The 14,992-nt window shown below is 52.9% G+C and overlaps 1 protein-coding gene across 2 annotated transcripts in view; it reads left to right on the top strand.

Moving 5' to 3' along the window:
* The first annotated feature begins 1,007 nt into the window (after positions 1–1,007).
* Positions 1,008–14,992, top strand: part of CDH5 (cadherin 5) — a 40,771-nt gene continuing 26,786 nt past the window's right edge. For both annotated transcript variants that reach the window (XM_037731170.1, XM_017508050.2), the window contains exons 1-2: positions 1,008–1,215; positions 14,249–14,480. In XM_037731170.1, the coding sequence (XP_037587098.1) occupies positions 14,268–14,480 (213 nt within the window). In that variant the 5' untranslated portion in view covers positions 1,008–1,215; positions 14,249–14,267. The remainder of the gene's footprint in view (positions 1,216–14,248; positions 14,481–14,992) is intronic.

Genomic DNA, 14,992 nt, shown 5'->3' with positions numbered 1-14,992 from the left:
ACGTCCCTCTTTGATTCTCGTTTATCTCAAGAGCTTTGTGAGGCTGAGACTGTGATTATCCCCATTTTACAGATGAGAAAACTGCGGCTCCAGGGTGACAGGACTGGCCAGAGATCACATCAGAAGCAGAGCTGGGTCACTTGACTCCACCCAATTCCTAAAGGCAAACGGCCCCGACAGACCGAGGCTGGCACCTTCGAGCTGGAGTCCACGCCCACCCCGACCAGGAGAGGCCAACCTGGCCCTGCAGAGCCAAGAGCTGCCATCTCTTTCCCATCTCCTAAAGCCTCCCCATCACCTTTAAAGTCTGTCCCCATAAAGATGTCATGGGGTCACCAAGGAAAGTCAAGCTCTGGGGCTAGGCTGACCCCAACACGATTTTTGGCTCTGTTATATCCCAGCTGGATGGCCAAGCACCTTAAACCCACCGAGCCTCAGCTTCCCAGGCTATAAAGTGGGGGTGATAAGGCTGGTCACATTGGCTCATGCCTGTAATCCCAGCACTTTGGGAGGCCAAGGTAGGTGGATCACGAGGTCAGGAGTTCAAGACCAGCCTGGCCAACATGGTGAAACCCCATCTCTACTAAAAATATGATAGCTGGGCATGGTGGTGTGTGCCTGTAGTCCCAGCTGCTTGGGAGGCTGAGGGAGAGAATTGCTTAAACCCAAGAGGCAGAAGTTGCAGTGAGCTGAGGTCACACCACTGCACTCCAGCCTGGGCAACAGAGCGAGACTCTGTCTCAAAAAAAAAAAAAAATGGGGTGATGACACCTGCCTGCAGCTTTCCAAGGAGGGTTAAATGCGATGCTGCAGCCAAGGGTCCCCGCAGCCAGGATCTTGGCAGGTGCTAGGCTCAGGGTCCAGAGCTGAGGTCAGGAGTTAGGGTTCAAGTGGGGTGTCCCAGGTGGGGTCCCGGGCCAGGCCTCAGTGGAAACAGCCATCCGGGGCCGAGGCAGCCGCCCACCAAGGGGCCTGCCTATCTACAGCCAGCCCAGACCTCACAAAGGAACAATAACAGGAAACCATCCCGGGGGGAAGTGGGCCAGGGCCAGCTGGAAAACCTGAAGGGGAAGCAGCCAGGCCTCCCTCGCCGGTGGGGTGTGGCTACCCTCCAGAGACGGTCGGCTAACAGGCTCCACAGACCTCCACTCACACTCAGCCCTGGACAGACAGACAGCCCGACAGAACAGAGACATCCCTCAGCCCACAGGCACGGTGAGTGGGGCTCCCACACTGCCCTCCACCCCAGACCCACCACCCTGTGCCCAAAGCGGGAGGGTCTGTAGAATGGGTGTCCTTGTGCTCCCAGGACAGAGTAGCTCCTGGAGGGCATGCTGGGCCTCCTCATGGCTCAGAGCAGGGTCGGGGAAGGTGCACCCAGAGGTGGTGCCAAGGGCACAAATGGGCATCTCAGGACTGAGGGTGCAGGGCGAGGGCTCGGCTCTCCCACAAGTGGACTCTCCAATTCAAAAGGGCCCACTGGCCTTCATTGGTGCCAGGCTCAGAGAGGGCAGGATTCTGCCCCAGTCACCCAGTGTGCCAGGGCAAAGGACTGGCACCCAGGCTTTGGCTTCCCCTCCGTGTCCTTACTCTTACCAGAAGAGGATTTACCAAGACCTGACACCCCCTCCTCAGACCCCTTCCCATGTGCCACCGAAGCTCTATGCTGGGATCTGGGGAGGGGCCCAAAAAGGGGAGCTCTGAGCCTCGGCCCATCTCTATCAGCCAGTGCCAACATTTCAGGACAGGCAAACTGAGGCTTGGCTCTGGGCACTTGAGGACCTGCCCATGAAATCCCCTCCTTTCCCTGCCCCAAAATCATAGGGGCTGCTGTGTGTTGAGGGAGCTGCAGTCAGGACAGCGACCCCCACCCCTTTCTCCTCTCAGCACCCTTTGAAAGGCTAGGGCACCAGAGCCCCGAGGCCCTCACAGCCCAGGAAGTCCCCCAGAAGCAGGAGGTCAGGAGGTCAGGAGGTCTGGGCCAAGAGCCTGTCCTGGAGACAGCCGCCCGGGGTACAGATCCCAGCTCTCCCATTTGCTCTGGGGTGACCTTGGGAAAGTTACCCAGAGTTTCGAAACCACAGTGGGGAACAAGAGTTGATGTGGGGCTCATTATTCTACCATTAACAGCGCCGCAGGGTAGACCTATTCTTTCTTTGTATCTCAGTGAAGGCAACTGAGCTTTAGAAACATATGAGCTGGTGTGGGGATTTGAACCAGGATTTCATACTTCAAAGCCCTGGCTCTTTCCCCAGATCTCAAGTGTCTCATCTGTGAAATGGGGAAACAATGTTTCCTCAGTCAATTAAGTGAGGTGATCTACATCTCTGGTGTTGGGAATGGCACATAACATGAGAGCTTTAAGGAAGAGTGGCTGGATGTACCAGCTAGCCCAGAGCCCATCCTGGCTGTGAATGTCATAAAGGTTTTGACCCTCAAGGTACAGTCAAGCCCCATCAGTGAGAGGTCCTCAGGTGCCCAGCAGGTACGAGGAAGGGGGTGCAAGTGAGAGGATACTGAGAGCACCTCTGAGCACCTGCTCCACGCCAGGCTCCCTCCCGGGCATGGACATTTCTCCTGTGTGATGGGCAGATAGGATTCTGACCAGAGAGGGAGGGCATTCCTAGGAAGGCAGCTCTGAGGAGCCGAGGGTGTACCTGGGGGGCTTTTTTGCCACAGGCCACTGGAGGCAGGGCCAGGAGCCCTAGCCCATCTCAGGTGGTGGGAGCCTGGCATTCTCCACTGCCCTGCCCTAGAGGGCAGCAGGTGTCCTCCGAGGGGCCCAAGAGCTGCTTAGCCCCTGGGCAGCCCTGCCAATTTCAGCTTACTGTGGTGAGGGGTAGGGGAGGTGTCTCGTGGCCTGGAAGGGGTTAAGCTGCCCGCCTGGCAGCCCCAGCCTGAGCTATTGTGTTGCTAAACAAGAGCCGGACATGAGGGCAGGAAGCCAGATAGGGCCACACATCTTCTGAGAAGTTGGATGATTCGCTGCTGACTCAGGGACACACAAGGGATGCAGTAGACACCGTCCCAGGAAGAATCTTCAGCCTTTGGCCCACCTGGACCTGTGCCTGGTCCCTGTATCTTCTCTCTGCACCCCCTCAGTGCAGATAGAAGTGACTACAAGAATTCCCATTTGACAGATGGGACCATCAAGGTTGAGGGAGGCTGTGAGGCCAGTCCAAGTTTACACAACCAGCACAAGGTAGAAGCAGGGTGTGAGTGAGGTCCCTTCTGATCCACACTGCACAGTGAAGCTCAGAGGGGAAAAGCAGGGCAGTGCAGGCCGCAGAGGCAGGCGCAAGGACAAACCAGGAGCCCCATCATCCCAGGGGGAGGAAAGTTCTAGAAGGCAGGTCCTGCCCTCATGAGCTTCACTTCTGGCTGAGGAGATACTGAAAAGTCTGTCCTAATCCAGGTTCAAGCTGGGGTTAGGTGGGTAAATCACAGAGGGCTTGCTGAAGGAAAAGTGGGAATCTCAGACGCCAGGAGGTCTCGGGCAACCCCTCCGCAGCCTGGGCCTCAATCTTCCCATCTCTCCAGGGTAGGGGGTGGTCCCTAAACTCATGCAGGGACTTCCAGGTTATCTGCCTTAAACCACAGCAAAACAGTCAGATCCTGGCAGGTCCAGATACTGGAAGGAGAAGGAAGCGGGACCCAGGGGCCGGCCAGGCGGGTGGTGAATGAGATTTCCTTCTGCAGAGGAACAGAAAGAGTACGAGGTGGGCCTAGAGTAGCGCCAGGAAATGAGGTAAAGTGTAAGTCAGCCAGCCGAAGCCACGCCCCCCAGGCTGGAGGGGGGCGGGTAGATAGGGGTCAAGATACCCACACACCTACTGAGCACCTACTGTGTGCCAGGCTTTGCACCCATGATCTCATTTAATCCTTCTGCCCAGGGAGGCAGCCATTGTTGCCTTCATTACAGATGAGGAAGCTGAGGCTCAGCAAGCAAGGGATGAGCTCAAGGTCACACAGCTCCCGAGCAGCTGGGCGGGTTCAAACAGGCAGGTGCAAGGGGCTCATTCTGTTGCCCCTGCTGCCCTCACAGTGCGGGACAAAGTCAGGAAGGCCCGAGAAGGCTGGAAGGCTCCTTAGCATGAGCATTCTCTCCTTGAAGTCTGGAGCTGTCCCATTTGGAGGCAGGGGGACAGACTAGATGACTCGGAGTGCAGAGAGTCCAGCACAAATTTGTTTCACATCACAAAATAGGGCTGGCCAATTGGTACCCTCTACCTCAAAGACTGTACTGAGGATTCGGGGGCTGAGTTTAAGTTCAGTGGGAATGAACTTGAACTCCGCCCCCGGATCCTCAGTACAGTCTTTGAGTGAGTGATTGGCGATATCTGCCATAGGTGTGGAAATGGGCACGTGGCAAGCTGAGTTCTGTTTTTCCAGCCCTGTCTTACGAGGTGCCCTGCCTTAAGAGGCGCCCAGCTCAGGGGTATTTGCGTATTCATTGAGTACTCTTTTTTTTTTTTTTTTTAAAGACAGACTTTTGCTCTTGTTGCCCAGGCTGGAGTGCAATGGTGCAATCCCCGCTCACCGCAACCTCCAGCTCCCAGATTCAAGTGATTAGCCTGCCTCAGCCTCCCAAGTAGCTAGGATTACAGGCCTGTGCCATCAGGCCCAGCTGATTTTGTAGTAGAGATGTGGCTTCACCATGTTGGCCAGGCTGGTTTCCAACTCCTGACCTCAGGCGATCTGCCTGCCTTGGCCTTTCAAAGTGTTGGGATTACAGGTGTGAGCCATCGTGCCAGGCCAGGGACTCTTAAGAGGAATAATTTTGTTATCCCCAAAGGATCAAAATCCTATCGGTGATCTTTTAAGCAGTCCAGTTGCAGCCCATCCCATGGGCCATCAGAGGAGCTACTTGGGAACAAGGAGGAGCTTCTCTGAGTTATACAGACAGTTGCACCCACTCTGACCCCGCTACGTGTTGTCTGAAAATACACAGATTTGTTTCTAAATCCCATGAGTGGGGAGGGAGTGGGTGGCAAGACTAGAGCTGGAGCTGGCGCCAGGCTGACAGGCAGCACCTCCAGGTCTGGGACCTTGGGTTCACGCACCCAGGTATGGCATGAAGTGGACTCTTAGGCCCAGAACCTGCCTGGGCAGAGATAGGCCGGGAGGCAGAGGCTGCGCTGGTGGCAGTTGGCAATCAGGCCTCATGGAGGAGGCAGTCTGGGGCTTGAGAAGAAGCAAAGCGTTAACCCAGGAAACACAGCCAAGCAGGGCATTCCAGGCAGAAGGAACAGCCTGCACAAAAGCCTGCTGCTAAGAGAAGAGCATTGTACATTTCAAAAACCTCTAGTTCTCCTCATAGCTGAAGAACAATAGAAGGGGCAGGGAGGTGGAAGAGAGGATGGGCAGGGGACACATGCTAGGCCTCAAGGGCTGCCTCAGGAGCTAGACTTCCTCCTGCAGGGAGTTGGGGAGGCTGCTGGCAGAACTCGAAAGGAGGGGAGCAGGTCTGGGAGCCACAGGAGACTATCCCAGGGCCAAACTGAGCCACAAACCAGGAGGAAGCACAAGGGGCCAGGTCATAGCTGCCTGGCCAAACCCCATTCCCGAGCCTCCCAGAGCCTCACCCTTCGTCCTCCCAATGTCTATGGCTGCCAAGACCCAGCTTTCAATGCCTGAGCTCAACAGACAATTTGAGTCCCTGGAGGAGTTTGGGGGTCACTGGGTCCCAGCCCTGTCCTGGGCTGAGATTTGAGCTGTGGAAAGGGAAGGTGGTGGGGAGAGCTGCCCAGGCCCACACACAGAGCTGGGGCCCCGGTGCCCCCACGCCAGCAGACACACCTCCTGCATGTTCCAAACCGGCTCCTCCCAGAGCCCTGACCCTCATCCCCGACCTGAGGCCTCTGGGCTGGAGTCCAGACCCTGCGGGAGGCTGGGCTGGGATCCTAGCTGAAGGCGGGTATGCTGGGAGTCAGGGAGGAGAGCAGCCAGGCCTGCGCGGAGGATCCCTGCAGGAGCTGGCCTGGGCAGGTGCCTGTGGTCAGGGGTGTGCACTCGTGAAGGCATGTTTGAGGGTGTCACAGGTCCATGTGGCCTGCAGATGTCATGTGTGTGTCCTGGACCTGGAGCCTTCCTCTGCCCCGCCCCTGAGGCCCTCCAGCCTATTGAAAACCCCCCACATTACAAAGCCCAGACTTGGCCCCTGGAATCTAAGGCTTGAGTGGGGCCTGGTCAGGTCCAGGGGCAGTGATCTTCCTGGTGGTCAGGGACAGGACCAGCTCTGGGGTATTTCCTGGGCTGCCCCACTGAGGGGTTCCCAGCTGGGTCCAGACTTCTTATGTCCTATTTAGCTACAAAGCCAGGGGTCCCAGGGAGTCCCAAGCTCTAGCCCCTCCCCTCCCTTCCCTTCCTCTGTCTTGTGTCTGTAGCCTCTTTTTGCCACCATAATGCAGCGCAGAGCTGAGCTGATCTCACAGCCCCTTGGAGGCAGAACCCCAAATAGGTGGATACCCACAAAGGAAAAGGGGCATTTCCTGAGCTGCCCCACTGAGGGGCTCCCAGCTGGGTCCAGACATACACACCTTCAGCTAGGCTCTGTTAGCCTCAGTTTTCTCATCTGTGAAATGGGAATAAGTCCCACATCCTGGGGAGAGTGTGAAAATTAAATGTGCTGGTATGGATGAAGACCAAGGACTGAGAATAGTTTATTATCATTACATGTGAATGTCACCACCAAAGGGAGCTTTGTATGCTGTCCCACAGTGGGTCAGTGAGAGGCAGGACTCACTCCTGCGACTGGACCTCAGACCCATCAGGGCCCTCTCCATCTATGTGCTCCCACTGTATCCTCTATATGTCCATCAAAGCGCGTGTCTCAATTTCAAACTGCATTTTTCACCACGTGATTGGCGTCCCACTCTCCCATGGAAGTGAAGTCCGTGAAGCCCGTGTTTGTTCCCACATGGAATTAAGTACCTGGCACATAGTAGATGCTCAATAAATGTTTGCTGCATGACTGTATAACCCCAGGACTCTAGAAAGGGCTTCAGAGAAGTGGTGACCTGTGTCCTAAATCCAGGCAGAGGAAAGAGGACAGCAAGTGCACAGGCAGGGAGGATGTGACCAAGTCTGGTGGTGTGAGGAACTTCCCAGAGAGTGAATGTCCTGTGGGCTGGAGCTACGCCTGGAGGCTCACCAGGCACCTGCAGACCCAGACAGGCAGCTGGAGAGGAGCAGAAAGAGCCGCAAAAGCCCCGTTCTTTTCTCAGGCTGCCCAGGTGTCTCAGCCTTCAGAGAACCCCTGAGTCCCGAGGCCTAGCCTAGGTGTCTGGGTTCTGATCCCAGTTGCCCTACCCGTGGTAGAAAAAGACAGACCTGGACCCCAGAGGCCTCTGAGGTCCCAACCTCCCATGGGGGCATGGTTGAGCATGGTCATCCCCTCTATTCTCCAAGGCTCCCCTGCTGCTTATCCTGGGCTCCATGCCCACTCACCAGCGGATTCAGGCCACTGACTCTGTCCTCTAATTTTGGGTCCTTCAGAACTCCCCAGACTCACAAAGGGTTCAGAGGGCCCACCCTCCTCCATTTGGAACTGTCCCCAAACCCTCTCATGTGGCTCCGGTGACAGCAGCATCGACAGGCATCCTGGATGCCTGGGACACAGGCAGGCACCTGGTCTCGGCAAGCCCAGCACCTACACCTGAGTTGCCAAGCGTGGCCCCTCCCTGCTCACCACCATAATCGGCCTGTTGCTGGGCTGCTCAGCTGGGAATTTCTGAGCATGGAAATCACTTCCAAAATCCTCAGACCCTCTGAATGTCTGGGGTGCCCCAAATCTACCTGGCAACAGTTTGAGTCTCTCTGCTGAGAACGACCAAGAGACATGACTCTTACCTACTGAAAGGAAATGGGCTAAAATGAAAAAAGGGCTAGGACCACATCTCCAGAGGAGGCAGCCAAGAGAAATTCAGTTTTCAGCTGTGGCGCAGCAGATCTGACTGGCCCAGCTTCCTCTGCATCAGAATGAAGAGGAGCAATTGTTCAACAAAACTCTTCCCTGCAGCCCCCATTTTAGTTGGCCAAATTTTTTTTTTTTTTTTTTTTGAGACGGAGTCTTGCTCTGTCATCGGTCACCCAGGCTGGAGTGCAGTGGCACAATCTCAGCTCACTGCAAGCCCCATCTCCAGGGTTCAAGCAATTCTCGTGCCTCAGCCTCCAAAGTAGCTGACACTACAGGCATGCACCACCACGCCCAGCTAATTTTTGTATTTCTTAGTAGAGACAGGGTTTCACCATGTTGCCCAGGCTGGTCTCAAACTCCTGACCTCAAGTGATCTGCCCGCCTTGGCCTCCCAAAGTTAATTGGCCAAATTTCTAATGCAAAGGGCAAAAGACACAAATGAACGTGGATTTTCAGACGGGAAGCTCCCACAGGTATCTCTGAGATTGAGTAGAGAAGGAGCCTAGGATGCAGAAAAAGATCAATCTGGTGAGGGTTCCAGATCCACTATTCATGCGTTATTTGTCTCTGAGTCTCAGTTTTCTCATCTGTGAAGTGGAAATGTAAGTCCTACATCCTGAAACTAGTGTGAAAATTAAAAGTGCTAGTATGGATGAAAACCAAGCACTGAGAATAGTTTATTATTATTACATGTGAATGCCACCACAGAGATAGAGGGTGGCATGATGCAAAAAGCACTATTGCGGGAGAAAGACAGCTTAAGTTCAAATCCTGGCTCCGCTTCCTGTGGCTATGTGACCTCGGATGACTCACCCTACCTCTCTAACCCCTAATTCTTTACCTGCAAAATGGCAATGCAGACAACTACCTCAAAGGGTTGTTGAAAGCTTTAAATAAAATAACATGTGCCTCAGGGAAGTGCTCAGGGAAGTCAGCCCCCCTCCACTGTCCCAGGCAAGAAATAGCTGTCTTGGGAGGGTGCTCTCGGCTCTGGTGTGGGAATGGAAATGGGATTCTGTGATCCCCAGCTCCCAAAGGCCCCATCCCCAAGTCCGGCCCCTCACCAACAGCTGACTGAGGAGAGCTAAGCACACAGACCTCCCTCTGCCCCAGCAAATGACACACAGTTGATGCGGGGTAATTGTGAGAGCCAGTCCCAGCCCTGTCAGAAGGCAGAAGCTTGCTGGTGGCCCCCATATGCACCAAGGGACTTCTCTCCAGGGCTAGCAACAGGGCCCCTGCTGGACACAGAACAGAATCCAAGGGGCTTTTCTGCACCTTTAGAGAACACTCTGTTATGTGGGGCCAGGCAAAGCCCACTGAGGGGGTTAACATCCCCTTAGGACCACAAGGTTCCAGCCTGTGATTGGTGGACTGTGCTTCGCTGAAGTCTGGTGAGGGTAGAGCCGTGCATCTAATGACTGGGATTCGTTCTGAGAAGCAAGTTCAGGTGATTTTGTTGTTGTGCAAACATCATAGAGCATGCTTACGAAACAAATCTGATCGCATAGCCTGCTGCACACCTAGGCTAGATGGTACACTCTACTGCTGTTAGGCTAAATACCTGTGCAGCATGGTGCAGTACTGAATGCCGTAGCCAATTTTAACACGACAGCAAGTATTCGTGTATCTAAATATATCTACCGAAAAGGTACAGTAAAAATCCCATACAAAAGACGAAAAAAAAAGGAGCCTGTAATCCAGCACTTTGGAAGGCCAACACAAGAGGACCACTTGAGGCAGGAGTTCAAGACCAGCCTGGGTCACATAGTCAGACTCCACCCCAACCGTATCTACAAAAAAAAATTTAACAATTAGCCAGATGTGGTGGCACATGCCTGTGGTCCTACCGCCTTGTGGGGCTGAGGTGGGAGGATTGCTTGAGCCCAGGAGTTTTGAGGCTGCAGTGAGCCATATTCACACCATACTCCAGCCTGGGTGACAGAGGGAGACCCAATCTCAAAACAAAAAAAAAATAAAAATAAAAAATGGTACTAACCGCGAATGGAGCTTGCAGGACTAGAAATTGGTCTGGGTGAGCCAGGAAGTGAGTGGTGAGTGGCCTGAACATTACTGTACATTACCGTAGACTTAATAAACACTGTACACTTAGCTACACTAAATTTACTTTAAAATATTTTTCTTTCATCAATAAGAAATCAACCTTAGTTTACTATTAGGCTAGTACAAAAGTAATTGCTGGTTTTTGCCATTAAAAAAAAAAAAAAGCCACCAGGGGCAGTGGCTCACGCCTGTGGTCCCAGCACTTTGGGAGGCTGAGACAGGTGGATCACCTAAGGTCAGGAGTTTGAGACCAGCCTGGCCAACATGGTGAAACCCCATCTCTACTAAAAATACAAAAAAAAAAAAAAAATTAGCCAGGCATGGTGGCAGGCCCCTGTTATCCCAGCTACTTAGGAGGCTGAGGCAGGACAATCACTTGAACCCGGGAGGCAGAGGTTGCAGGGAGCCAAGATTGCACCACTGCACTCCAGCCTGGGTGACAAGAATGAAACTATCTCAAAGAAAATAATGATAGGGCGGGCGCGGTGGCTCAAGCCTGTAATCCCAGCACTTTGGGAGGCCGAGGCGGGTGGATCACGAGGTCAAGAGATCGAGACCATCCTGGTCAACATGGTGAAACCCCGTCTCTACTAAAAATACAAAAAATTAGCTGGGCATGGTGGCGCGTGCCTGTAATCCCAGCTACTCAGGAGGCTGAGGCAGGAGAATTGCCTGAACCCAGGAGGCGGAGGTTGCAGTGAGCCGAGATCGCGCCATTGCACTCCAGCCTGGGTAACAAGAGTGAAACTCTGTCTCAAAAAAAAAAAAAAAAAGAAAAGAAAATAATGATAACAGAGACATAAATAAAGCACACAATTACTTTTGCACTACCTAATGTAACATTTTTTATAAAGTTGGTTTGTCTACACCAGCATCACCCCAAACACACGAGTAATGACTTGTGCTATGATGTCACAATGGCTGCGATGTCACTAGGCCAGAGGAATTTTTAGCTTCATTAGAATCTTAGGGGAACGCTGTACATTAGTGTAGACTTAAACAGTGTACACTTCACTACACTAAATTTACTTGAAAGTATTTTTCTTTCATCAGTAAGAAATTAACCTTAGTTTACTATTAGGATAGTGCAGAAGTAATTGCTGGTTTTGCCATTAAAAAAAAAAAAAAGCTACCGGGTGCAGTGGCTCACACCTGTAATCCCAGCACTTTGGGAGGCTGAGGCAGGTGGATCAGTCCATTGTTGACCAGAAAGTCATTTTGCAGCACACAACTGTATTTCCATTTGACTGATGGCTGCGGTCAGCCCTAGGGATCACTAACCCCACCCAACAGGCCCCAGGAAAGAGAAAACCACATTCCTGTTCACTGTATTAGAGATAGGGTCCCCAGCAGGAAACAGAGCTTCCCCGGGGGGCCAATTGAAGAGATTTTATGAAGGGACTGCTACAGAGAGGCGGGCTTCCTTAAGGAAACAAACCGCTGCTTGCAGAGGTGGGCTCAGATGTGGAGGTACCCAGGGACCAGCAACTGTGCTTCTGCCTGGAATTCCCCGCCCTCCCCTGGCGGTCCTGTGGCTGGCACTCAAGTGTAGGTTGAAACGTCAGCTTTCAACCAATCTGCCCACCTCAGCCTCCCAAAGTGCTGGGATTAAAGGCGTGGGCCATCGCACCCGGTAGCTTTTTTTTTTTTTTTTTTTTGTAACTGGCACTCAGATGTGCGTTGAAATGTCAGCGCTCCCAGAGGCCTTCTTGGCCTCACAGGCTCCGCCAGCTGCCCCCTACTTTCTGCGGCACCTCTCATTGTAATTCCCTGAACATCTCTGATCGCCAGCTAATATGTTTCCTCATTGACTTATTAATTTTCTGTTGTTCCCATTACTGTGCACTCCCCAAGGGCAGGCCCCATCTGTCTCGTTCACTGTGGCACCCCCATTGCCTAGCATGGAGCCCATCCTGCAGTAGGCACCCAGCACCTATCGGCTCAGAGTGTGGGCACTCACCCTGTCCTGCCCAGAGGCCTGAGAACACTCCCTCTCCCTGTTTCTTGTTTTCACTTCTGTCTCTTTTACTTTATCATCTGTGAGTCACTTCTCACTTGAGGGAGGAAGACAGAATCAAAGCTTGCACTTCCTTTCTGGACAAAGAAGGAAATGACCCACAGGGTCTGGACCCAGTGAGGCTGGGGCAGGGGTCATGCCTGCCACCTCCCCTGAATCAGGGACCAGCTTCCTGGCCAGGACTCCCAACCTACCTCATTTTTTCTGCAAGCCTTTGCTCACTGCCTTCCTCCTGCCTAGAGCATCCTTGAAGGGCCTCAAGTCTCTTCCATTCATGACTGGGGAAACTGAGGCCCAGAGAGGTCAGGGCCTCCCCCAGGCACATGGCACCTGCATTCTGGGACCTATCCCCACCCTGGGAGTCCACTTCCTCTGGGGCCAGAGGCAGGAACTGGAAGGCAGGGGCCCTCAATACTAAAGTCAGCGAGCCCAGAAGTCAGCTGGCCCAGCACAGACGCCCTCAGCCCTCACTGAGGTCAGCCCGGCGCCGGGAAATGTTACTAGAGGAATTACTAGAATTTACAAACGTCATGTGATGTACAGAGTCCAGCCTCTCCCTCTGGCCAGCCAGGGGACAGTCAAGGGAGGAGGCCATCTCATCCAGCGCCTTGTAGATCCTTGTCTATCTCCAGATGTGAGCCCTGGTTCCCTCTCTCACGCACCTGTTCTTCCTCTACATCATCCCAGGAGCTTCAGGTAAGTGACTCAGGGACCCAGGCTGGGTGGACAGACAGAGTCAGGGCTGAGAGAACATCCCAATGGCCAAGGTCACAGCCTGAACTCCCCATGGGGCAGTGGAGAAAACCCCTGTTCCTGGAATTCAGAATGAAGCCAGGCCTTGATCTCTGGGGGACCCATGACCCTACCCCACAGACCTGCCTTCCAGAGTGTGCAACCTGTGAGGTCGTACAGGGCTTGCACTTCAGAGGGCCTCATGCTTGGTTTAATGTTCCATCTCCTTCTTAAAATTCTTTTGCACTGGGCCCCACAAATGATGAAGCCATTCCTATGAACCCAGACCCTCAACTCACCACCCCACCTACCCATGCTTTTGTGACAGCAAAGCTGACCACTCACTGTAAGATCTGGAGTGCAGGGCCAGCCCGCAGTGTTAAGACAGTTGGATTTTCCTGAGAGCCTTCTGAAGACAGAATCAACGCAAAGTTGAAAAAGGGGCTTTCAGGCAGGGGCATGTTTGTCGAGAAGAGGCTTTAAATCCTGTCCCAGAGCAGCTGCTGGGACAAGGGAAGACAGGAGGAAAGGACTTGAACTTCTGGGCCAGACAGCCCTGGTTCAAATCCCGGATGTGCTCTTTAGAGTTTAGATAATTTCAGGAATGTGCCAAAACCTCTCTGTTCCTCATCTGCAAAATGAGGGTTATAATTACACCAGCCTGGAGGGTAACGGGGAAGATTAAATGAGATAACATATGTAAAGTGCTTCAGAGGGTACCAGGCAAAATATAAGTGCTTGATAAAGATTTGCTATCAGACACCCAGGTTCCCTTCTCAGTCCCACCACTTACTCCAATTTGAACAATGAGGATGACCTGAGCACCCAATGCCTAGGGATTTTGGAGCTGCCATCAGCGTCAGCCTTACACCCGCTTCCTGGAGACCTTCCCACAGGCCCTCCTCTGGGCTCCCATATCCCCTGCACTTACTTCTGTTCTAGCACACGTGACTCACAAATAGAAATGGTTTCCATCTGTTTTCACCCTCCCTGATTCAGAGTTTATCAAGGCATGAAGGGGATCTGGTTCTGCAGGTGTCTGCAGACAGTGAAGGATGAAGGAGTAAACAGATAAAGGAAGTTCAGTTCCCTATGGGAGCTGCTCACATCCATATGTGGGAGATAGGTCAGAGTGGTGGGAGAAATTATAGGGAAAGGATGCAAATCTTCTTGAAAGATCAGAAGATTTTGCCTACCTTCTGGGAAGAATAAGCTGAAGGCAGCTGTTCTACCCTGAGGCAGAGGGTAAGGAGTAGGTACAAGGAAGCATAGAGAAATTTATCTTAAATGGGCTTGTTTACTCATGTTGTCCTAAAACCTTTGCACATCCTCCAGCATGATTGCTCCCTGAAAGGGGAAACAATAATGTTAATTACCCAGAGACTATGTTTGCCCCAGGCTTTCAGCATCATATCTAGCTGCTCTCATGCAAAATACCTGAGTCTAAGTATTCCTTTCATCCTTGCTTGGCCAGACACGGCAACCATAACCTGAAGTTGTCTCTCCTCTTTCCCCAGATCTGTTCCTCCTGGAAAGATGCAGAAGCTCATGATGCTAGTTGCCACATCAGGTGCCTGCCTGGGCCTGCTGGCAGCAGCAGCAGCAACGGTGGCAACAGGTGCTAACCCTGCCCAATGGGACACTCCCAGCCTGCTGCCCATCCACAGGCGCCAAAAGAGAGACTGGATTTGGAACCAGATGCACATTGATGAAGAGAAAAACAACTCACTGCCCCATTATGTAGGCAAGGTAAGGCTGGGGCCCCAGGACAGGAGAAGCCATCAACAGCTGGCCCATAGTGTCAGTGGTGGTGGTGATGGTGATGGTGGCAATGATGGTGATAGATATCGTGGTGGTGGTAGGAGTGGAGATGATAAGGGTGAAGGTGTTAACAATAGTGGTAGAAGTGGTGGTGGTGGAAGTAGTGGTGGTAATGGTAGCAGTAGGTGATAGTAATAATGATTCTGGTGAGGATGGGAAAGGGCAAGGTGGTGGTGGGGGTGATGGGAGTGGTGGTGGTGATGATAAAGGGGTAGGTGGTGGCTGTGATGATGGAGATGGTGGTGATGATAAAGGGGTAGGTGGTGGTTGTGATGGTGGTGATGCTGGTGATGGTGATGATGAAGGGGTAGGTGGTGGTTGTGATGGTGGTGATGAAGGGGTAGGTGGGGGTTGTGATAGTGGTGATGCTGGTGATGGTGGTGATGCTGGTGATGGTGGTGATGATGAAGGGGTAGGTGGTGGTTGTGATGGTGGTGATG

The sequence above is a fragment of the Cebus imitator genome, unplaced genomic scaffold (genome assembly GCF_001604975.1).
Source record: "Cebus imitator isolate Cc_AM_T3 unplaced genomic scaffold, Cebus_imitator-1.0 Scaffold385, whole genome shotgun sequence".
NCBI classification, from domain to species: Eukaryota; Metazoa; Chordata; class Mammalia; order Primates; family Cebidae; genus Cebus; species Cebus imitator.
The sequence above is the reverse complement of the archived record's forward strand: the minus strand, read 5'-3'. Positions and strand labels throughout refer to the sequence as shown.